Genomic DNA, 26,505 nt, shown 5'->3' with positions numbered 1-26,505 from the left:
TATTATATTTTTAAATTTTGTTATTTTTTATACTTTTATAAAGTTGATGAAGAATAGCAAATGATGGATTATAATTTAAAATTAAATAGTTATGAACATGACTTAGAATATGTCATTCATAGTTGGTCTTCATATTCTTCCAATTATCATCCTCGGTAAGTTTTTTGTATGATACAAGCATCCTCAGTTTTTGTTGATTTTCTTATATGGTGTTTGCACTCTCATTAATAGTAGTTCAATGATTAAATAAATATTAACAATAAAAAAATTGTGTTGTGTACTATTCAAATTGAAAATTATTTTGTTATCTCTATTTTAAAAAAGATTGCCTTATCTTTTATTTTTAAAAAAATCTTGCAATGTAATGATAACATAACATAACATTGGATATAAATATCTTTAACACCCTCATATATTATATATGAGGTTGTAAAATATTATATATGAGGGTGTAAAATTATACTTTGTTTTACATGTACTAATATATGTAAGATAAAGAAGCATTTTTTGCTGCATCTTTTATTAGTCAATAAAGTTACTTCATTAAATCCATGTTACTTTTTGTAAACATAATGAAAACTTTAGATTATATATAATATATAATCTAACTCTAATTTATGTATTTATATGTTATTACTCTAGATTATATATTATATATAATCTAATCTAACTTTAGATTATATATAATATATAATCTAAAGTTTTCATAATGTTTTCAAAAAGTAACATGGATTTAATGTTTCTTTATCTTACATATATTAGTACATGTAAAACTAAGTATAATTTTACAGGTACTATGAAATTATTAGTCAGAAGAAAATTTTTTTGGAGTTTTCGTATTTAGAAAGTATTTTAAACAATCAATTTAGTTGAACATTGGTCTGTATTTATTCATTTTATTAAGGTATGGTAACTATTAACAATTTATTGAATTATGGGTAATCAGAAATTTTAATATAAATAATAGTTCACTAAAAAATCTAAATAACTTAAACTAAAGGAACTTAAACATAAATAACTTAAATATTTTTATGACACTTTTAAATATTTTTAAATATTAAAATATAATCTGAACATTTTTAGAAATATTAAAAATGATCACCCCTACGATCAATCATCTCGATGGTCATCAGACAGCAACTATCCTCCACAGGTTAGTCACACAACGTTTTGTTGATAACATGTTGATAAGCTTGTTATAACAATGTTAAAGATTTTAAAGTTTGTAAAATATAAATTTAGTACATCATATTGAAACTTCTACAACCATCTATTGTCACAGCTATCACATTTGGAAAATTTGAAAAGACACATGTTTGCAACTTAAGAAAGTTTACAATTACAGGAGGAGCAAGTCCTGATCACCAAGTTCATCTTTTAACAAGGCATAATAGTTTCATATAACCCCGTCAATCAAATTAAAAAATTTTTCTTTACTTATATTTAATACTGTATATTATATTTAGTGGTTTAAAGAACGATAATAAGAAAGAAACATTTTCTTTAAAGCATGAGCTTCAAGGGAAGAAATTTGTTTGTGAATACATTAAAATCGGTATGTTTTATTTTGTATTGTAATAATAACAATTTAAAAGTTATAACTTAATTATATTTTAATTTTTCTGGTTTGATCATTTTTATAAAGTGGTCTTTGATTGCAAATATTTTTGTAATGCTGATTTGTAAATCAAATTTGTTAAAGTTAAATCCAACAAGTAATTTGTAAATTAAATTTTAGTACCTGTTGCTTCATGGGGTCCCAGTTTTAATTTTAGTATATGGCACATAAAGCTATTTGGAATTGATGATGCTAAAATTGTTCAACCCTGCTTGAAGTGGTTCAACAATGTAGGTTGTTTATTTTGTTTCTTTATTTATTTTTTAAAACAATGTTTGTTTTTTTCAATAAGTTTTATAGTATAGAGAACAAGAAGCCATACGTCTTTGTTTAAAATATTTTCGGCAGAAGAATTACACTGAAGCATTTAATGCTTTGAAAAATGAAACAAATGTGTTTCTGGAAAATCCACTCCTCACAAGCTTACATACTAGTTTGGTATATTTTATCATTTTTAAGTTTATAGATTAATTTCATAAAAATATTTAATTAAAAAAAGTTGATTGTATATAGGTTTTCCAAAAAAATGCATTTATAAAAAACCGAGGTTTTGGTTTTAATTTTTAAAAAGCCACGGTTTACTTTGGTTTTCGGTTTTTCTTGTTAAATGATAAAACTTATGTAAGTTTATCTTACATTGTTTATTAAAAAAGTTTAAATTTAGAAATAAAACTTGTAATGACTTATTTTTATTGAATTTTAAGAAAACTAAAGATTTTAATGATTTATCAGGTAATTGTAAACTGATTTTTGTGCAGAAACTAGTGCAGCTCAATGCGTGTCAGCTCAATGAGTCAAATGCGTTCAAAATCTGTCGCTGTGGGCTTCATATAGAAAATTGCATTGTAAATTATTTCAAGATTTTATGTTTTTTTTATCTGTATTTTGGTACAAAAACTCTTGCTTAAGCCATTTGAATTGATCAGTCGCAAGCATGAATTCAAGAACTGTATCTGCTGTTGATAACGTTGCATCTTTTTTGCTAAGGAATTCCACAGCTAGTTTATGGTGGCTCTAAAGCGGCATGTAATGAGTTAATGACTTAAAATCTAGTTTGTTTATTACATCAAGAGCATTTAATCCAGTAAATGTCTGGAATAAATATTTCTTAGTTTTTAGTAAAAGCAGTCATTGAAAAAAGTGAATTCTAACAATGACAAACATCTAGATGCAGTTCGATTTCTTTACCAAATTCCTCAGTAACTTACTTCTGAAAAATTTGATTACAAACTGATGGCATTTTTATGAATTTTACTACTTTTTGTGCATTCATCAAAATTTCAAGGTCAACAACAAGGTCAATTTTAGAGTAGTCAACATTAATCTAATTGTTTACTTATTCAAAACTAAAATTATCATCCTAAATTCCATGTTTATCCTCTTCTGAATCACTGTCCATTTCCTTGGGAATTGGTATGTATGTGTCTTTATTTTTCTTAAATTATGTGCTGCATATACCAAGATGAATAGCATGATTAAAGCAAAACTGATCAGCTATGTCCATTGATTGCAATAAGCTTCAGACACTAAATGAATTTAAATGATCCTTAATATTTATCTTAAACTTTAAACTAGATAGAAATCGTAAATCCTAATGAGTCCAGTTTTATAGGTTTTCTTACATTCGCTTTCATGCAGGTTGACACCAATGTACATTCTGTGCCTAAAAGATGTGTATTCATTATGCGTTAAGCTAAAGTTATGTCCTATTTGAATTTTTTCAATAATTTCTTGTTTCATCACTTCCTTTTTATCAGAAAAATCTTGATGGATTAAGTTTATCACAGTTGTTGGGCTTTTAGGAAGATGATTTTCTTTTTGTTGAATCAATGAGTGAATAAATTTTATTGTATTAATTGATAAAAGTTATAATTGTGTTTGTTATCATATTAGTCAAAACACCATCTGTTGCTAGATCAGCTACAAATTCTTTAAGGCTCATTTTTTATAAATAACTGTCCATGGTTTTAATTATTTTTTCCAGTGGTGGATTTGAGCTGCTGCTTGATTCGCTAGTCGAAGGACTATTGATAGTAATTCCATGACGCAAAGTATGATTCCACAAAGTAGTTGTGGATCTACAACAGATGCCTTCAACATCTCTTGATTTTGGAATTTTATGCCGGGCAACAAATTTCCAAACTGAGGACATGATTTATCTGGAAGATAATTATATTTTCAAAAAGTTAAATAATTAATAGGAGCATTATCGTGAATTATTTTTATTAAATACCTATACATTAATCTTTTATTGAACCAAAGTATACACTAAAAATATCCGTATGTTTTTTCAAGGAATAAAAATCTTTAATATAAAGAATAGGCTATTCTATTTGAGTATTCGAATACTTTATACATTTGAATATATTTGCGTGTTTTATTCAATATTTAAATATTTTTTTTTGGATACTTATATAATTTTGAAAATGAAAAGATGTGTAAGCTTTCCAGCAAAATACAATCTAAATAATAAAATAAAAATTAATTACTTACAAACTTGATTTTTTTATACATTTCTATAAAAAATAAACATTCAAAAGACATTATACAAAAAAACTGCCAGAACTGCTTTTGAAAATCGACGGTTTTTTATTTAAATCTGTTTGACTAAAAACTGTGTTTTTCGGTTATCGCTTAAAACTGATTGGAAACCCTAATTGTATGATAAATGTTCATTTATTTAAGGTTAAGAATGGAAACTTTGAGGAAGCGGAACATATAATACAAAATTCAGGTATTATTAAATGCATACTTTTTAATTTTTTTTTAGGTATTATTAAATGTTTAGGTATTATTTAATTTTAGATTTTAAATTTTTAGATTTTAAATTTAATTTTAAAAATTTAGGTTTTAAATTTTTAAATTTAATTTTAAAATTTAGGTATTATTAAATATAAATTAAAATTCAGCTATTATTAAATGCATACATTTTAATTTTTTTTTTTTTTTTGTATGTGTTATCTTTATTTGTTAATCTTTTTTTTGTTTTCACTTTTAAGCTCATTTGTTCAATGAATATATTAGTACACAATCTTATCAACCAAAATGGACTGCACTCAAATCTCTTAACAGAGGTTGACTCTTTGAATTTTAAAATTTTATTCTTATTACTAAAGTTTGTTACTTAGTTTTTTGAAATGAATGTTCCTGAAATTTATTTTTTATAATATATTTAATTTTTTTAATACTAAAACTTTTTAGTAAAGTTATAAACAATTAAAGTGTTTAGCTTTCTCTGATATTGCGTTCTTTCGTATCAATCTATATGTTATATTGCGCATTCTTTTATATCAATCTATATTTTACATTGCATTCTTTTATATCATTCTATATCTTATAATGCATTTTTTCAAATCCATTGTTATATTACATTGTTTCAACAGTGTTTAGTTTTCAAAAAATTAATTTTCTCTATATTTTTTATTAATTTAAGTTTCATATCTGCTTAAATAGTCAGCTGTGTTTTTTTATGATAGGTAGTTAAAGAAATGTAACGTTCACCATTTTAATATGTATTTTAGTAATCCATTAAAGCTTTCAAAATTTTTGAAAGCTTTAATGGATTTTTGATTTAGAAATTATTTTGTATACTTTAAACAGTTATTGTAATAGACAACGTTGTTAAAACCTTTACCCATGTCAAACATAGTAATGTTTTGCTATCTATTTTGGTAGCTTATCTACATTTTAGATCATAAGTCTTTTTCTAACACCCTTATCAAATATTTTATATGCGGGAGCTTTGCTTGTAAAGGTCTGTGTTTCAGAGTTAGGTTAAGAAGGAGTGTAACCGTAATTTTTTTAAAGAAAAAAGGTATTTTTTTGACTTGGCCTCCCTCTGCAGCTTGAGTATGTGAATAAAAAATGATCTACATTATTTTATCAGTGTTTCATAGGTTTTTTTATTTTTTTTTTCTTAGTTTTACTTTTGTATTGAGTTTTGAAGGGTTTAAAATCTTACTTAACAGCCAGCATTACATTGAATAACTATAGTGAGAATTAGTTTATTCGGTTTTTGATTCATTGATAATTGTTTGCTGTTACAATGCTTTGTATTATTTTATAATTAGTATGTTTTTATATTTTTACATAATTGGTATGTTTTTTTACTCTTTATTAGTTCTTTTCAAACTTTTTACCGATTACCTCTTTTTTTTAATATTTTAAAGTTCTATTAGAATGTATGAGTTTTCTTTATCAAAATTTTTTCACCATTTTTAATATTTCTAACAGATCATCTTTTTTCTTCTGCTTTAGAGAGTTTGTATATTTAGCATTTTATTTCTGTCACTTTTTTTGCTAATGATTTTTCAAAAGTGAAAGCCCTAAATTGAAGTTCTACACTTAATTATACTCTTTTTTATGTCTATAATGAAACTTTAAAAAAAAATTTAACATCTTTACGTTGGGAATTTAGATTGATTTTAATAATTAGTTTTTCAAAGGGAATTTTTCAAGTAAATTGGTGGCTCGATGATTTAAGCAAAAAAAGCAACATCAAAAAAAATTGTAAAGAAGAAACAAAAAAATTTTCCCATATAAATTTATTTCATAGGTAGGCACTACTTGCCCATAAAAATGGACCCTGCCTATTCCTATTTAAGTATTGTTTCATTTGTGGTAAAATGTCTGTGTGTGTGTGTATATATATATATATATATATATATATATATATATATATATATATATATATATATATATATACACACACACACACACACACACACATATATATACATGAACACACATATATATTTCAATTCATTTTATTTGAAACTCGCTCCCAACCCTTAGCTCCAAAAAAAAAACCTTTTTAAAAATGGCTGCTGCTCATAGAAACAGGTTAAGTAAGGTACTTCCAGAGGCATAGGGTGAATATGTACCGTGATTGTAAAAAGTTTTGATTATGAAAAGTCTTGATTACGTAAGTTTTTCTAATAGCCTATTAATTGATATATGTATATAAAAATATAATTTATATATGCATAATTTTGTTTTTAATTTTCAATTTGTTCAATTTTTAATTTTGTATCAAATTGTTTTTAAGATGGAGTTGAAGTTTGTGAACAGCCTGGAATGAGAGGCGGACATCAAATGTGTATTGATGAAGAAAAGCAACTCATATTTTTAATTGGAGGTTGGGATGGTACGAAAGATATTTCTGATTTTTGGGTTTATAATATCAACAGTAGTCATTGGCATTGTATCTCTGAAAATATTGAAATGGATGTAAGAATAGTTTTAAACATTTTATAATATGTTGTAAAAATATATTTTCTCAAAAAAGAATCCTTAAATTAATAATTCAATTTTTAAGCATCATTTATAAATGCTTATTTTTAGATTCTTCTTTATTTTATTCAAAATCAGTTGAAGTGACTAACTATGAAGTATTGTAATTTTAGCAATTTTTTTTATAAATCAAAGTTATGTAATAATTATCATAATTTTGTAATCAGTCGAAGAGAGCTATTAACTTTAAAGTTTTGTAACGTTAGTTATGTCTTTTATAAATCATAATTATGTAATAATTATTATGATTATGTTGAAAAACACAAGGAACAAGAAATGATTTATATATAGGTTATATTATATTAAATGACAAGTTATTTAATATAGTATAACCTACAATGTATAGAAAAATATTTTTATTTATTCTAAAAGACATTGCTTAAAAATATTTTTGTTTTATGTGTTATAAATGCTTATGGAAAGAAGTGTAGTAAAGTGAATATGCTAGAAAGTTGCTTTTTTTTAAAATTAAAAGTAATTATAAAAATGAGAGTAAATATTTTAATGCTCGTTAATATTTTAATTAAAAAAGGGTTTTCTTGATTCCAGGTGTTAAAAGTTGACCTTTCAAGTTTTCCCAGGAAATGTGCGCGTCTGTACATGTGCATCTTTGCACACAACAAAAATTTATTTTATGTTTTACAACTTCAAACTGCATAACATAAACTTTATATGATTAATTAAAACATAAACTTAAGTTAACTAAAACATAAACTTTAGTTAATTAAAACAGAAACTTTAGTTAAAATAGAAAATTTACTTTGATTAACTAAAACGTTAATCAAGTAGAGGGAAAAATAATGAATGTAAGTTTATAATTAACAAATAATTTGTTTTTCTTTTCAAAAATTTTTTTAAATATCTTTAAATAACAAAATTCAAATAACCACATCACTATACCTTGCTGGACCTTACTAAATGAACAAAGACAAATTTGCAGCTCAGAATATATAGTAATTTTACAAATCAAATGTTTTATGTCTTAAATTGTAATTTCTAATCATAATGTCAATAAGAAACTTATCGTAAGAAGTTTTTACTAAATGAAGTACTAAATTAAACTTCTTTAAAGAAGTGTACAGACTCCCTTTCTCCTCTTGTATAGTATAGACTCCTTTTCTCCTCTTATATAGGAGCTAATATATGACAAATTTGTAATTTAAATTGCTAAAATTTATGCCAATTTAATTTATTTTTGATAACCTAAAAATGGAACAGGCAATGTACTTTTTTCTAAACATTGTTATTTATTGTGGTATTGGGAAATAATTAGTAAATAAGCTAAGGGGGTTCCATATTAATTTCATATTAAAAATACACAAAACTGGAGAGTGGGATAGAAAAGCATTTATAGTTTTTTTATTATGTACTTATAAGTGGTTCTATTTGCTGATGACACAAGTATATACTCCAGACATAACAAAAAGTCATTACTTTTTAATCGCTTAGAACAGACAGCTGATCTTGAAGTTAGCATCTGCTATGGTTATAGTGATTCCATTCTCTACCTCTATTAACCTCTTATTCAACCTTATATAAAATACTGTTGTCATATTTAGGCTGGTTCTTTTAGCGAGGCCCTCTCTCTTTTAGACAAGATCCAAAAACACATTGTAAATGTTTTTAGACTTGCTCTTGCTGCCAAGCTTAAGCCTCTGTCTGATTGTTGTCACATTTTTTTTTTTGTAAATTGTTCAAAGAATAATGGTATGTTGAAAATCTGTTAAAATTTATAACTGTAAAAAAAAAAGTAAATAAATGAAAACAAATCAACATAGAGATAAATCAGTAAAAAATTAATTGATTAAATTTAAAAACTTTTTTAAATGAAGTAAAAAATTACCTTCAAATTTAATTGTTTTTTTTTTATTGTTGACTCATTGACTCATTTGATCAGTTTTCTATTCGTCTTTACTCTAAGTTTATGATTTAAAAAATGAACAAAAAAATAACTAAAAGGTAATATTAGATAACTTTAACAGTTAAATCTTAAAATCAGATGACTAAGGTTTAATTATTTCTTAAAGTATATGGTTAACTGTCACTACAAAGAAAAACAAAATGCAAGATATTAATTTAAAAAGGTTCTTTTCATCTTTACAGTAATTGTAATAAATTTATTCACTAAGTATTATATTTATTTTCTAATACAAATTTGTTAGCTCTATTCATATCTAAAATCTATACATGTTTAAAACTTTTATACAAGGAAACTTGAACAAATATTAATGTCAAGGACTCATTTTTTAAATGTTTTAACTGAGTAAAAAAATAACATTATGTCAAAATATGTCACTAGACATCACTGGCATCTACTGCACTTACCAGAACATACCTTACCTTGTTGAATCACAAATCTTTTCAATCACTGCCTAATAAAATCTTTACAGAATTTACTATTTAATTACTACCAATTAAAATCTTTAAGTGTATTTTAGTCTGGGTTGGCAGGCCTCCCACCAGTCCTGGAATTTGAAAGTAGTCCTGGAAAGTCTTGGATTTTTTTAATTATTCTGTAAAGTCCTGGAGCAGTCCTGGAAAATCGGGTAGTATTTTATTGATTGTTTTTAAGTAAAGAAAAACACTACAACAACAATACACTTACAATAGTAAATTATAGTAATATAATTGTTCTTATCTATAATTCTTATAGAAAATCTGATTCTTATATTGTTTTTGAAATTTAAAGATTCTTAAAAAAACTTACACATCCACAATAAGGCATAGTTAATTTTTGTTTTAAAAATATTATTTGAAAGATATCATCATAGAGGTTTTCATAAATCATAAATATATAGACTCTTGATATATATTTTTTCAATTAGTAATTAATTATTGCATTGTTGTATAGTTTTCAATACTTTTTAAAAGGATATTCAATGAATTCTTCAACTGATTCTGGTGAATTATTTAGTAAAATGTTTCCAGATAGTGACATTGCTAAGTTGTTTCAATGTGAATCCACCAAGGCCAGTTATATTACAACATTCCGATTAGCTCCTTTTTTAAAAGATGAGTTGCTAACTTCCCTATCTAATACACCTTATTACCCTGTTTCATTTGATGAATCCTTGAACTAAGTTTTTGAGAAGGGTCAAATGGACCTTCTAGTTAGATTTTGGAATTACAATATGAGTAGGGTTAAAACTTGTTATCTTAAATCAGAGTTCATGGGGCGCTTGACAGCACATGCAAACATTCCTAAACTGTATTCAAAGATTCTGGCAGAGACTGAAAGCCATGATTCACGATCCTGTTTTGCCAGCTGAACTTAAATTTTTTGAGATGGTTTCTGAAAAGTTAAATAGTTTTTTGAGATGCTTTCAAACAGACAAACTATGGTTCCATTTATGGCTATTATTGGTGATATAGTTAACAACTTTCTCAGGAGAATCTAAAGATATTTTAAATAAGTGTAGCAATCTATACCAGCAACTTCAAATAAATTTAATGGATAAAAACATTAGAAAGCCTATGAATGAAAGTGATATTGGTTTTGTTGCTCGGTTAAAAATTGATGAAGCTAATTAAAGTTACGGTGACCAAGGAGTGGTTATATTTAAAAAAGAGGCAGGCCAGTTTTTAGTTGGTGAAAAAAGTGGTTAGAGCAAAGTAAAGAATCTTGCGAAGTGAAATAACTACTTTGATAAAACAGTTTGATATGCTAGCCATAAATGCAGAATAGCAAAGTTGTTTTGTTCTTTTGAAAGAATCAAATTAAAAAAAGAAACTCTGTTGAGAAATATAAAAGGTATTCAAGATTTTGTACAATATAGAAAAAAAGATGATTCACAAAAATGATAAATTCACTGCTTAATTTTAAAAGCATATTTTTGTACAGATTGTTATTGAGTAAAGTTTTTGTTTTTTTGTTTTGCTAAAATGATATTTATATTATGAGTTTTTAAAATGATTTTGATGTTTTTTAAACTGGTTGCGTTGAAAGTTTCCTTTCAAATAAAAAATAGTTCCTTGTCAAATATTTTTTGAATTTATATTTAGTTATATAGCTGAAGTGTTGTAGCTATATTTATGTAGCTGTAATGTATTTCTTTAATTTATATTTGATTTCTATATTAATTTACATTTAGTTGCATATTTTGTGTTATTTTGGGTATCTGTAAAAAAGTCCTGGAAAGTCCTGGAGTTAAAAACATTTTTTTTTGTAAGTCCTGGTAAAGTCCTGGAAATAATGGAACAAATATCCTGGAAAAAGAAAAAAATTGTCCTGGAAAGTCCTAGAATTTCAATTTTTTTATCTCGTGGGAACCCTGATTAGGGTCTTGTGGTCTATTTTAATACACCAATGATCAAATAAATCATAAACAATACTGTTTGTCAATTTCATTGTTATATTTCATTCATGCTGAAGTTAAACAATTTTTATTAAAAATCTCAACATGGCAATTCAAAACACAATTTTACACTTATCAAAAAGCATATCAGTTGTGGTTAGTTACCAGTAGCAACATATACTGTCAAAATATGCAGCTATCAAGTAAGCTCTTTAAACATTAGGGTGTCCCAAATAACAACATTTTTGAAGAATCTATGCTGCCACCCCCTTAATGTGTTCTTTTTGATAAAATAACACTGAGTTTAAAAATTTTTTTATTATTTTTTATAAATTTGATTATTTTTTTGTCAAAAAATATAACTATTTACCATATTTAAATGTATGTATGTTTATTAGGGTGTCCCAAATAATAACATTTTTGAAAAACCTATTCTGCTACCCCTTAATGCTTTCTATATGATAAAATAACACTTTAAAAAATTTTTCAATAAAAAATATTTTTAGGGGTCCCTCAAGACCCTTGAACATTTAATGGGTCTAATACTAATAAGAAAAAAATTTTTTAAAGTAAGTTGGGTCTCAAAAGAAGCCAAATTAAATAAAAATTTTAAAAATAACCATTATTTTATTAAAAAAAAAACATCACTAAAAAATTATAATCAAAAAGTCTTGTTAAATTCCTTTTTTATTTTTTTTTAGTTTAAAAAACATCTTTTTCTGTTCACTAAAATCTAAAATAATAATTTTTTTATAAATGATGATTATTTTTGAAGTTTTATATAATTTCACTTCTTTTGAAACCCAACAAGATATACTATTGAAAAACTTTTTTCTTAATAATATTAGGGACCTATTAAATGTTCAAGGGTCTTGGGGGACCCCTAAAAATATTTTTCGTTGAAAAAATTTTTAAATCCAGTGTTATTTCATCATATAGAACACATTTAGGGGGTGGCAGCATAGGTTTTTCAAAAATATTGTTTTTTGGGGCACCCTAATAAACATACATACATTTAAATATGTTAAATAGTTATATTTTTCAAATATACTTTGACAAAAAAATAATCAATCAAATTTATAAAAAAAAAAATCAAAATAATCCATTAAATATATATAAAAATCAATACAAAATTAAAATATATATACAGATAAAATATATATACAGATTAAGAAGTTTCAATTTATTATTTTTTCTATTGGCTAATCCATTAAAAAAAATTTTTTAATTTTAACATAGTTCAAAGAATTACTTATCTTTTTTATTTGGTCTGACCAGCTTAAAATAAATGTGTTACTCTTTGTTCATCAGCAATTAAAAATAAAAATCTAATTTAAAAGTGAATAAATCTTACAATTTGCCATTGAATGTCATTCCCGACAATTGAAAGCATTAGCTGCAATTGATTGCCATTTTAAAAAATTGAATAAATGATTGATAAGGTAGTTTAACATTAATTTATTTGAATATATAGACATAAAAAAAAATAAAAAACTTAAATTGCATGAATTTTAAATTAGAATAAAGCTAAATAGATAATTAACAACATTTTTTTTTTAATATTTAGTTCATATTGGTTGAGTTTAGAGACCCCATCATTAATCCCACCAGGTTTTAGGAGTTTGATCCCCACCACATTCCTGGTAGTACATTACTCAACTTGTTTCTCTGAGCAGCAGCCTTGTTTTGTCAAGGTCCTGTTTCAGAGTTAAAGAGTTGAGAGAGAGTTGTAACTACAAAAAGTAGTTTCCTTGATTGTAGTGGCCCTCTTGGCCTTGGGAGGTAAATACCATTAAAAAAAAAGTAGCCAAGTTTTATTTATATTTATAGTTATCTGTATATTTTTTCAAACATACTACTGTAGTATTAAGTAGTAACATTGCCAAATAAAAATATGTCATAGTTGCATGAATGAAAGTACAAAGCATTGTCGATATTAAAAAATTATGTCTGATGACATCATTACTCAGTGTAAATTGCTATTTTGTATTGCATTGTATTGCTGTGTAACACAATTCATTTAAAAAGTAAATAAGCTTCATGTAATTGTGAATAAAAGTGCAGATAATTTTTATTAAACAATGGTCAAAGGTGAATCGCTACGGGTATTTAAACTCCAATAAAATAAGTAACTTAGGCCCACATAAATGTGTTTATAACCTGTAGTTAGCACATTACTATATAGCAGTAAAAAAAAAGAAAAAATTAAATATAGCAAAAATAAAAAAAAGTAGCAAATAAATTCTAGTATAACATTCACATTTATAATAATAAAAAAAGAAATTGAATTCAAACATAAGTTTAAAGTAATGTTTTATATTAGTTTAAAATACTATATTATATTTAAAAATACAAATAGAATACTGTCATTTAAACATATTTTTTGATTTTGTATTGTCATATTGGTTTTCAATACTTCATATATTTACTAATGTTTTGTGTGTCTTGATTTTTTAATAAAATACTTTATATATTTTATTGTTACTACAACTGTCAAAATATATAAATGATTGAAAAGAAAATATAACTCTATAAATGATTGAAAAGAAAATATAATTGTAAATTATTGAAAAGAAATCTTACTAAGTAAATTTGAAAAAAGGTTTTTTATTAATATGTAGTGAGCCATCTTTTTTTATTATTATGTAGTGAGCCATCTTTTTTTATTATTTTTTATTGTTTATTCTTTTATTATTATTTTCTAAAAGCTTTCTTAACAATAGTTAAGATTATATTATTAACACAAATTTTTTTTGCTAAAGTATCAAATATAATATAATTAATTCTTTTAAAGAAACATTTCAAAGTAAAAACATTTAAAATGAAGAGTAGTTAATGAAAATGCTTGTTTGTTAATAAAAGTTTCATTTTAAAATGCTTGGGTTTTAAGTTAATTTTATAAATGTTTTTATAGGGAGGTCCTGCTGCAAGGTCATGTCATAAAATCTGTCTTGATACAAAAAAGAGACATCTTTATATATTGGGACGTTATCTTGATGCAGAAGAAAGACTAAATTTGGATATTAAGGTTTGTTTTATAATTTTATTGTTTTTGTTTTTTTAATTTTATTATAAAAGTGTTTTTCTTCCTTTTTTTTTTTTTAGAGTGATTTCTTTAGATATGGGCTTGATACAGGTCTATGGGAAACTGTATCATCTGATACATATTCTGAAGGAGGACCCAGTCTGATTTTTGACCATCAAGTCAGTAATATATTATTTTCATTTTTACTAATTGCTATAATAAAAAATTTTTATTTTGACTTGTAGTTCTTTTTAATCTATTTTTAGTTTTTTTTTTTTTTAATTTTGAATAAAATAGTATTTAAAACTATATATATTTATTTATAATATAGACTATATATACTATATATATTTATTTATAATATATATACTTATTTATAATATATATATATTGCATTTTGATAAATTAATAGCAATAATATAAAACATTATTTTGATAAAATTGAAACAATTTATTAGCATAATTAATTTGAAATAAAAAAAAAATGTTTTTTATATTTTCTCATTTTTAAGCACTGTATATAACATATAATAAAGGCAGTTTGTTAGATTGCTTTGGTATAATTCTTGGAAGTAACAGGGTTTAATATTACATATATAATCCTAACTCTGTATAAATACTCTTAAAAATTTAATTCAAACATATTTGTACTAATATTTTTTAAACATTTTTTAATTGACATTCAGATGCAGTATGATGGTGTAACAGAAAAAATATTTGTATTTGGAGGGAGGATTCTTACAACGTACTCATTTATTCTTGTTGGTTTTATGTTTTATTAATGTAACTAAATTTTAACTTGTTAACATGTTTTCAAATAATCATTTCTTTGAAGGATAATTAATGATGATCAATCATCAGAACCTCTGTTCAGTGGTCTATTCTCTTACTGCACAAAAACTAATAAATGGGAAAAATTAAAGTAAGTTATATTGTCTTAGCATAAATTAATATTGGTGTCCAGAAAATTTGGTTCATGAAAATATTGTATTTTTTTTATGTTTAAACAAATAATGTTTTTCTAAAGAAAATATCTTTTATTTTTATTAAAAAAAATTTTAATCTAAACTAAATCTTGATATTTTTAAAAAAGGTCCCTATTACTCTTTTTTCCTTACTATTAAAAATATTTTTAAAAAATTTTAAGGGACGATTGCATAAACATACCCTCTAATGATCAAATTCTTTCCAGAAGTGGTCATTCTATGCTCATAGATCAGGTTTGTGCTGTCTTTTTTTATTATGCTTTTTATTATTTTAATGAGTTTTTAAAAATATTAACAATAAATGTCAGTCTTGAAGCAATGGTCTATTTCTGCAAGTGTTTAAATGGTTAAGCTTTTTCTAATTCTTAAGTTCGATGCAACAATAACACCAGAGAAGAAGAAATGGCTAAACAAAAGTTTAAATAATCATTTTAGTAATTCTCATAACCAAATTCTCAAGAACGTTATCTCCCCAAAAGCTGACATTTCTATTTTGTTGTTATTATTTTTATATGTACACATTGTATAAATAATTATTTTTTTTAAAAAACTTTAAATAATTTGTTAAAAATAATAATTGACTACCTTTAAAACAAGTAGAGGTTTTAAAAAACTTAACATGAACCTTAATATGGGTCATAATAAGTCTGTTCCACACCAATCATTCCTATATTTATTTTTATTATTTACACAACCTAGCTCTAATGCAGTAACACCGCTTGACACTAAATGCTGACAACTAATACTTCTGCTACAAGTGCACCATTTGGCAGGCAAGGTTAACAATCTTGCTCTACACATTGTCAAGTAACAGCACTTTGAAAACACAAAAACAACATAAAATAAACATGTATACAAACTATAAACACATATAACCTTGTATAACACATATAACCTTACTTTGAACATTTTAAAACATTCTATAGCAATTATAAAAACATATGATAAATAAAATTATCAAAAACTATGAAAAAATGTACAAATATTAACTAAAGTTGTACATACAACAAATGCTTTCAATCTACAAATAATATGCACTCATGGTGCATGGCTGCTAATTTAGGGTTGAGCTTCTATCAAAAATTTACTGGTAAATTGGTCAACTTTTTTTACCAATTTACAGGTATTTTATCGTCTGTAAATTTTGGTAAGTATTGATTTTTTATAATGCTCAAAAATGTTGTAGACAAACTTTAATAAGCAAAGTAAATACAAACATACACATACAGGTGAAAAATTTATACATACACTTTTACATATTAACAATATTGAACCATATATTATATGTTATGTATGTTATTTAAACAACAGTAAACAGCAACATATATACAAACCAACAAAAACACAATTAACAAAACACGTTACGCAAACAAAACAGTAAACTCAATTGACAAAAAAAATGAAAATATATATATTTAGTGTTATTCACACACAAAAATACATGACACATAAACAATGTGGTAAATTAATGATTTTAAAAATTTATACATATAACATATATTTAACATAAAATTAAAAATTTTCTTTTTGTTTTATTTTATTATCAATTTTCATTTTCTAAAATTTTTTTGTTCCAACTTTTTTTTGTTTCAACTTGTATTTTTTTTTAAACACTACACCTTAAGCAGAGGAAAAACATTTGCTTGCAAAGTTTGTATATAATATAAATCAATTTTTTTGTTTTTTGCACCAGAGATTCTCTCTCAAGCATCGAATCTGAACGATTCTTTTCTGCTGTTAGTTTATTAGTGATGAAAATTCAATCCAAAATAAATTTAGATTTACTTGGTACATTATGTTTCCTCAAAGCTCATTTCTTATCAAAAAATCTCAAAACTAAACTTAATGTGTTTTACCTATTACTGCATTTAAAGAGCTCTTTTATATATAAACATGTGCATACAATACAATATATGCACATGTTTATATACAGCAATTCATATGTTTATGTGTAGGTTTATGCATATTGCTCTTGGTGTTTATTTGTGTAAATTTTTTAACATGTTCAAAGAAGAGGCATATGAGGTGGATATTATGATGGCAGCATCATTAAAAAACAATTTATCTGAATTTTATAAAGGCTTTATCTAAACCTTGTAAAGGCTTTATTTTGAAACAAACAAAAAAATTAAATATGATTTTTTATGATTTCTTAATTTTTGTTACCTATATTTACAAATAAAATTTTCATTTTTTTTATTACTGTTTTACCAGTAAATTTAAAAGTCTGTAAAAGCTCAACCTTGCACTAAATTTTATGTGTTTGGAAAGTGCTATAATGAATGTTGTTGTGTTTTTATTGTTGCTGTTATTATTTTTTATTTGCATTTGCTCGGTTAGACATTTTAGATTTTTTAATTGAGTCTATAGCTATTTTATGTTGATAATGTTGTACTGTTCTCTTTTTTTATAATTTTGTCTGCTTCTGTTGCTTCTACTTTCTTCTGCTTCTATTGGACTTTGTTGACTTGACTGCCTTGTAGGCTGCAAGATGGGTTAATGGAAATTAAATAGTTCATAAAGTTACTTTTAACATTACCTTAATTTTGATAAATAGTTAAAACCAATATTAAAAATAACTTTAGACATAAAAAAATGGAAAAATATTTTTACATAAATAATTTGTGTTTTGAATATTTTTTAAGGAAAGAAGGTTGTTGTACATATTTGCTGGTCAGAGGGGCAGGAACAGAGAAAGTGTAAAGTAGGTCTTTTTTTTCTTTATTATTTTACTTATTGTTTGATTTTAATATTGTTATTTCTTTTTAGTAATTTTCTTTAATACAATATTGTTATTGGTTTTTAGTGATTTTTTTTCATACAATATTGATACTGGTGAAATTACAATATTAGTTGCGCTAGCGGAAAATAAATTATGTAAGTTTTAAAAAATGTTTAGTGTCATTTGACATTCAATATACAATAAGATTAACATTGATTTTTTTTTATATTAATCTAAATAGACATAAACAATATTCATTACCATGAATAGGCCTTTTTTTACATTTACAATTTAGCACTGAGCCACTAAACTGTTAATGTAAAAGAGATTTTATTTTCTAATAAATTAAATATCTACAAGTTTTAATGTTTTATTTAGCATCGTCGGTTGGTTTCACTCAGCGTTCTAATATTGATTCAAAATTGGGTGAAATTTATGTTTTGTCGGTAAAATGTTAAATATATCACTTATAAGGTTTTATTTTGAACATTTAATTTTTTTTTTTTTTTTTTTTTTTAAGGGATCAAATCGTGAAGCAGAAAACAAAGAAGATTGTATTCGTAATTCGTTTTGGGTTTATAACATAACTCTAAAGAAATGGTTTATATATAATATGTTTTTCTAAATAATATTTTTTGTTTTAAAAAAAGTTATATTTCTTTATTTCATCAAATTTCTTTTAGGACATGTGTTTACAAAAATGAAAACATAGATAAATTGTATTGGAAGAAAATGACAAACATTGAACCACGTCCACGATTTGCACATCAACTAGTGTATGATTCTATAAACAAGGTTATTTAATAAAAAAAATAACCTTAATAGTAAAAATAAATTTAATAGTAAACAAAAAAAAAGAGTTTACATTGAAAATTATTATCTAAATAATATTTTATTACTAGTGTCAAATGTATAAGAGCTAGTTTTTAATTTTTGATTTTATTTTTTATTTAATTAGGGTTTATTTTTTTGTTACTAACATGTTTCAAGTTCACGTTTGAAAATTACAAAATTATTTTAATTATGTTAGGTTCATTTCTTATTTGGTGGAAACCCTGGGCATTCTGCCTCCTTGAAACTTCGATTAGATGACTTTTGGATGCTAAAGGTATGAAGTTTTTATTTTGTGGAAGGTTATATATATTTTTTATCAATGTATCTGGGTATTGTCAATATGGCAACTATATTGTCGATGGCAACTATAATGCTCTGATATTCATCATACTTTTATGGTTTTACTACATAGATTTATTTTATATACACTATACGTATGTCTATTTTCATTTTTAACTTATTCATGTTTTCATTTTTCATTGCACAATATTTCTGTATATGCATCTCCTTTTTTATTTTTCTTACTTTTTTAACTAAAGTAAGTCTATATATTCAGACAGCCCTAATCAAATATTGGCCATGACCAATACATTTTGACCCTCATCATCTGTATCTCTGTGATTAATCATCGAACTTATCATTGTATGAATCAACAACTTTCAAGTTTTCAAAATGAGAATTAAAAAATGTACAAGTTATCATACATTGAAATAACAAAATCTTGAGAAAATTAAAAAAAAAAAAAAACATTGAGAATTTTAACAAAGAAAATTATTTTGCTATTGCTACTTACAACATAAGTTAAATAAAAACTTTAATCATCAATATGAATTTAAAAAAAACTGTTGTTGGCTATTTAACTGTGTTGTTGTTGGCTTTTAAAAAAACTGTGTTGTTGTTGGCTATTTAACTAAATTAATTAGATTATTTTCTAACTTTTTGGTAAGAAGTAGTAATTTTGTTAAGTAAAAAAATGTATTTAGTTATTTAGTTATATAGAAAAATGAAATCTAGTTATCTGTATCTAGTTATTCTATGAATGTATCTAGTTATTGATCTAATTTAAATTGTAATTGTGACTATCTATCCATTTTTGGTTTTAAATAAACTCTCCTTTACTACGATGAACAGCTCTTACAATCTATTCATTTTTGGTTTCTTGGGTTTAACTAATCTACTTTTTGCTAAGATGAGCAGCTCTTACAATTTTTCAAGGTAAAAAGCATATTGTAATAGCATTTTACAAATGGGAGATAATGCATGTGAGAGATGTTTTTACTATTTCAAATAGTAATGTGTATTTTTTTTTTTTTTTTACAATAATAGCTTGAGCGTTCAACAACTGAAGATCTACTTCGTTATTGTAGATTTATTATCAGAAAGCTAAGGTACGTTTAAAGTTGTAAAATATACAAATAAATTTGTATGGAAATCTAGACAGTGTTTATGTTTGTGTGATCTAATGGGAATTTAGATGTTATTATATAATTTTTCTGCTTTCAACAACATTTATTAAAAAAGTGCAATAGTGTACAAAGTCGACTTATTGTCAATGTGTTTATTTGCTTTATTGTTCTTCCAGCTAATTCATTGTGTTTTAATGAATGTGAGCTTTTTTTATACAGTTACTCATTACTTAGTACTAAAGTACTTTAACTAGCAATTAATTTCCTAAATAACAATGCACCAAGGAAGTATATTGTTTTGAAAGCAATCGAAAACAAATTATTTTTGATATGATAAATTATCAGGTAATTTGAGGTTTTATGTATAAAGTAATAAAAAATTATTTACCTTTTAATTTATAAAAGGTAATTAATTTTTTCAATAGCTTATAGTATAGTATAAAAAATTTATTTCTTTAAAAGCGACTAAAATTGAATTAGTTATGATACTATCAATGAGTGTATTCTTAAATAAATTAAACCAAATTCTTTTAAAGTACTACCATAGCCAAACAACAAAATTTTTTAAAAAGATTGATAACATGATGAAACTTTCATAACAAATTTTCATTAGTTTTTTTATAATTGTAGTTATACTAATTTTACATTAAAAAAAAACTCTTTTTTTTTCTGACGATTTTAAAACCTTGTTTTGATAAATTTCTTATAAACTTAGTTGGTGTGCGTTTTCATAAAAAAGACAGATGCAGAATGTTTCATTTTTACTTCATTCAAAATTAAACATAACAGTTGTTTAAAATATAGTACATTTTTTCAATGTTGCATAATTAAACATAATTAAACATAATAGTTATTTGAAAATATTTTTTTCAATGCTGCAGAATTAATATCACAAATGGTCACAAAATCTATAAAATACTTTTACATCTTTATAACCATGTTATGGTTATATATATTTTTTTGTTAAGTGATTTTCTACCAATTTATATATACAGTGAACGCTCTATATAAGCAACCTCTCTATAAGCAACATTCATTATAAGCAACCTCTATACAAGCAACTTTTTTTAGTTCAACTGTTCTGTATAAGCAACTTATTTTTTAGGTTAATTCAGAAGTAAAATCAGCTGTGGCAACAATAAAACGATTTAGTTCCAAATGAAATGATAAAATTAAAAGCACTCAAAGTAAATAGATTAAATAATGGACCTGAAACATTTTTTTGCAAGTGATGGATGGTTAACAAAATTTAAAAAATGCCACAGTTTACAGATTTTGTTTGTTTGTGGAGAGAGTATGTCTTGCAATGTGGAGCTAGCTAATTCATTTAAAAATAAATTTTAAAATTACATTGCTGAAAATGGCTTTTTGTCTAAACAAATATATGATTGTGACAAAACTGATCTCGTCTATAAAAGCTTGCCCAATAAAACTGTTACAAATTTTTTGAAAAATCCACTGCTGAAAGAAAAGCAATGAAGGAAAGAGTAACAATTATGCCACGCGTAAATGCTACAGGTATGCATAAATTAGATTTAATGATGAGAGGGAAATCAAAATCTCCTTGTTGCTTCTAAAATATAAATTTGCCAGTATATTACAAATCATCCAAAAATGCTTGGCAAACTTATACACTTTTTAATGACTAGTATAATAATATATTCATACCTTCAGTAACTCGACACTTGAAAACTAAAAACCTTCTCGTAAAAGCTCTTCTCTTAGTAGATAGTGCAACTTGCCATGGGTCTGAGAATAATTTTACTGGTAATCCGAATTTCAAAGTTTTGTTTTTTCCCCCTAATAACACATAATAATAACACACCATTATTGCAATCACTAGATCAAAGATGTGCTAAAGTTACTAAAACAATGCTATCGCAAACATCTACTTGGATGTCTTGTAGTCTTAGGTGCAGAAGATGGAATAGTTTCAGTACTGAAAAATATAAATTTGAAAAGTGTTATTTATTTAGTGGTGCAGGCATGATATGAAAGTCCTGTGTCAGTTATACAAAATTCATTTAAACATCTTTTTTCATCAAGTGATGAAATTCAATACAATATTCCTCCGATCACTTTTCAGAAGAAGAAAATATACCTTGGCAAGATTGTATAATTCGATATTTAATTATCGTAATTTAGCAGATACTGAAATTATGGAGTGGGCAAGTGGAACAAGCAAAGCAAATCATCCATTTAACCTTAAAAAAAATCCTGAAGTAGAAAGTGAAACTACTCCTGTTGAAGAAAATGAAAAAATGTTGGATGACTTCAATAAAAGCATCAATGATGTTACAAATTCTTTTAATTTGGTGATAGAATGCGCAAAAGAAAATGACTTACCCTGCAAAAAGGTTCTTTTGTTGCTAAAAATAAGAGAAAAAGTATTATGAACAAATATATATTATTGTTTTTGTTTGTTTTGGGAAATAGTGCTGTACTAAACCAAATATTTATTAAAATTTGATTGTTTAATTTATTTATTTTTTTAATAAAATAATTAACTACCCTTATATGATAATAATAATAAAATGTTTTCTTTTGCAAAATAAAACGGAATTTATTTTATTCTATACAGTTTAGTAAAAGAACTAAGTAGAAGTATTTTACTTATTTTCAAACTGTAAGTTTGTAAAAGAAATAATGGTAAGTATTTTTATACTCCTTTTTTCCCTATAAGCAACTTTTCTCAATAAGAAACTTTTTATTGAAATTGGTTCAAATGAGTTGCTTATATAAAGCGTTCACTGCGTGTGTGTGTGTGTGTATATATATATATATATATATATAAATATATATATAAATAGAAATATATATATATATATATATATATATATATATATATATATATATATATATATATATATATATAGTGAAAAGACAACATCTTTTAATGCCTGAATGAGATTTAAATCAATAAAAAATATAATTACTACTTGTCTGCAATAACTTAGTAAATGAAAAAGCTGTATCAAAAATATTTCTTGTTATACGCAAAGCCACAAAAAAGCATATAATAGAAATAATAAAAATTATTAAATTCAGTAGAGAAGCAGTAGCATAGGTTGCATGGTTAAACCAATATAATTATTAAATAGAGCTTTTAAAAAGTATCGATAATATGATTTCATAATTCATAATTACCGAAGAAAAATCAGAGATTTTATAAAAACAATGAATAAATCCAGCCATTGGAATTCACATAAGTTAAAAGCTTCGACCAATGTTTTTTTCGAACTTAAAAAATCATAACTATTTAGTTGAAAATGGGCAGAAAAATCATTTAAAAACCCTTTACCACCAAAAAAGTAAAAACAATTTGGTTATATAATTTTTCTTAATAATTCCAAAATCTGGATATAGATATTGTAGTTTTTTGTTACAAGTGATTGATGATCCAATAACACTGAGTTAAAGTTTATATTGGAAACTTTTTCTTTCCTTATTTATGATTCAAAATATAAGTTAGTAGTAAGATACATAATCTTGTGTAATGAAATTGGGGGTATATATATGTTATACATATATATATATATATATATATATATATATATATATATATATATATATATATATATATATATATATATATATATATATATATATTATATATACTATATATATATATTATATATGCTATTTTTACTACATATATATTATATATATTATATACTATATATATATATGTAATTTTTCAATAATTATCCCACGATATAGCAGACATCCTTAAGACATGCCCCTGTAACCGCTTCTAAAAATATTTCATATTTTTCTATAGATTTATGGAGATGTCAGAAATAGATCAAATACATGCGCTTTCATACTTACAAGTGAAGTCATTTATGTTTTTTTTTTTTTTTTAAATGTTTAAAATTCCAGCACGTGGTTTGTTTTTGTTTTTTTTTTGTTGCAGGAAGAAGTTTCATTAGTAATTGATCATTCAAATGATTGTGAAAGAGAGATGGTATGGTTTTTTGTAAGCGTTATTTGCTGCTTTTAACGTCTTAATTGTTGTATTTTTTGCTCTTAATTTTTAAATTTAGTTTGAGTCACTAACTTCTGTGTTATTTTCGCAAACACCAGTATTATCTTCGAGTCGTAGTAATTCAGGTAATTTAGGTTTTGACAATTTTCTAACAAGGTAAACACAATTATATATAGTGCATTTTGATAAAAAATAATCGATAATGTAAGTAATGCGGTAGTAATAGATTTATTAAGAACTATACATTATTTTTACAAAAAATCGATAATGTAACTAATGCGGTAGTAATAGATTTATTAAGAACTATACATTATTTTTACATATTTACAATTTGATTAGATATATTAATCTTTAACTAACTTAATTATGCTAAATATTTGAGCAAAGCTAAATCTTTTAGTTCCTTTATAAATCGTGTTACTTTAATAATGTTAAAAAGAGTGATTGCTACAATAGTATCGAAAAAGTAAAAACTTTTATTTAACTTAACATATAAAAACAGGACCTTAAAAAGTTCATTACCATGCTCCGCTCAAAACATTTGTTTGATGCCTAGACATTTAAGCTTATTCCTACTTTAGTTGATGTGTGCTTACATGATTGCATCAATCAATCAACAACTTGATTTGCGCAATTCAAGTTGTTGAATTGCGCAACAACTTGAATTGCGCAATTCAACAACTTGAATTGTTGAATTGCGCAACAACTTGAATTGCGCAATTCCAACTTATTAATTCGAACATTTTATATAGTGTTTATTTACAACATTCCAGTAATCATATTTTCGATTTTATTCGATATTATTAATGGCAATTTCGATGTTATTTTAATATTAAATGTCAACAGTCAGTAAATGCATTTAATTCTATTCCTGTGTTGCATTTTTGACGTTATTTAGCACTCTCTTAAAAACATCAAATCATGTGTTTTACTACAGCATTTTTCACAAGTATTTAACAAATTTTAACTTCCTTGTGTTTTATATAACAAATGTTTCTTGTTGTTTTTGTTAAAATGTTATAGTTTAATAGTTTTAAAAATTATAGTTTGAAAATGCTTCCTAATACTAATGCAAGTATATACATAATCCCTCGGAATTAGTAAAAATAAGGTCGGCAATAAATTGCCGATCTCAAACTGTTTGAGGTCGGTATTATGTCGGCAAAAAAAGTTTGACATAAAGAGGTTACCAAAAAACATAGAAATGAAGTCGGCAATTTTTTGGTGACCTCAAACACTTTCAGGTCGGCATTGCCGAATGCCAACCCTAATTCCGAGGGTTGCACAATGCAAGTATTTTATTGATTAATATTGATAATGGTTACTCAATATCAATGTTAATCAATAAAAATTTAGATTTGCTTACAATATATAGCATTAATTTATTGTATAAACATAATTTAATTAAGTTTTTTTCTTTTTAAGACGGCCCTTCGGAAACATATGAAGCTAGAACCAAGGTTGAGTTAATTTTTTTAAATAGATTCTTAGCAATTGATTAATATTTTATTTATCTTAATAATAAGTTTTAACATATAAAGTTTTTTTTTTTCTTAAAGTAACATTTGGTATATTTTTTTATTTCCTTACCAGGTGTTCGATGAGTTGACTACGTATTTTCCATCTCACATGACACAACCTTGTGGAACTATAACGGACTTTATCGTTGTTTAACTCTAAATAGGTTTTGCTAATTGCACACACGATTAGGCGTGTGTCGAGAGGATATTTGTTGACGAAAAAAAGTTAATTGGTTTCTAATATACGCCGGCTAATTAAAAAAGGTCTAAATTCGTTGATTGACTTCAAAAGTTAAATCCCCATGCACCCCCTTGTTCCGGCCATATACATATTGATTTATCTTGGTAAATATTTTATCCAAAACGACAATCAAGCATTGATAAGATTTTTCTCAGGTACCTGAACTGGAAGAAAAAAAAAACATTTTAAAATTATTTTATATATAAAAACATTTTAAAATTTGTACAAAATCTATTATATTGTTAGCAATAATTTTCTATGTTATTATTAGTAATTATTAACTATAAATACTATTACTGCTTATTATTACAACTAAAAGTAATTGTTGCTATTAGTTATATTTTATATACAATGTTGTTATATATATACAATAATATAATATATTACGTGACGCGCATGTGAAGAACGTACCGAACAAAGTTCTACAAAAAAAAACTTAGCAAAACTTATTTATTAAAACGTTTAAAACTTATTTTTAAAAAATTTTGAAGTATTTTGAAAAATCGCTTTTTACTGACGTTATCAATATTTCTCAATATTTAATGATAAAGCGGAAGACATACTTGTATCGAAATAAA

At 24.7% G+C, this 26,505-nt stretch overlaps 1 protein-coding gene across 4 annotated transcripts; it reads left to right on the top strand.

Annotated features, from left to right (window-relative positions):
- On the top strand, window positions 1-26,191 carry LOC100208130 (muskelin). 4 transcript variants are annotated; one of them, XM_065812498.1, is made up of 26 exons: window positions 1-155; window positions 1,084-1,153; window positions 1,243-1,385; window positions 1,467-1,555; window positions 1,739-1,848; window positions 1,919-2,056; window positions 4,304-4,352; window positions 4,618-4,692; window positions 6,666-6,847; window positions 14,120-14,233; window positions 14,311-14,409; window positions 14,917-14,975; window positions 15,066-15,152; window positions 15,378-15,450; window positions 17,862-17,920; window positions 18,023-18,093; window positions 18,317-18,384; window positions 18,459-18,538; window positions 18,622-18,733; window positions 18,969-19,046; window positions 20,099-20,160; window positions 23,960-24,011; window positions 24,095-24,145; window positions 24,225-24,291; window positions 25,592-25,626; window positions 25,760-26,191. In XM_065812498.1, the coding sequence occupies exons 1-26, from the start codon at window positions 61-63 to the stop codon at window positions 25,838-25,840; spliced, it is 2,199 nt and encodes a 732-aa protein (XP_065668570.1). In that variant the 5' UTR covers window positions 1-60; the 3' UTR covers window positions 25,841-26,191. The 4 variants fall into 4 exon arrangements, 2 of the variants coding, with proteins under 2 accessions (XP_065668570.1, XP_065668571.1); XR_010642267.1 differs by lacking the exon at window positions 20,099-20,160; XM_065812499.1 differs by lacking the exon at window positions 24,225-24,291.
- The last annotated feature ends 314 nt before the right edge of the window (window positions 26,192-26,505 follow it).

Source organism: Hydra vulgaris, chromosome 12 (assembly GCF_038396675.1).
Source record: "Hydra vulgaris chromosome 12, alternate assembly HydraT2T_AEP".
NCBI lineage: Eukaryota > Metazoa > Cnidaria > Hydrozoa > Anthoathecata > Hydridae > Hydra > Hydra vulgaris.
This window is presented reverse-complemented; position numbering and strand designations above follow the sequence as displayed.

What these genes read in the sequence shown, in the direction of transcription:
- LOC100208130 (XM_065812498.1), top strand. Translation starts at nt 61, where the DNA reads ATGATGGATTATAATTTAAAATTAAATAGTTATGAACATGACTTAGAA. An exon ending in GACTAAATTTGGATATTAAG is followed by an intron (nt 14,234 to 14,310) that starts GTTTGTTTTATA and finishes TTTTTTTTTTAG; the next exon opens with AGTGATTTCTTTAGATATGG. An exon ending in TGTATGATTCTATAAACAAG is followed by an intron (nt 18,734 to 18,968) that starts GTTATTTAATAA and finishes TAATTATGTTAG; the next exon opens with GTTCATTTCTTATTTGGTGG.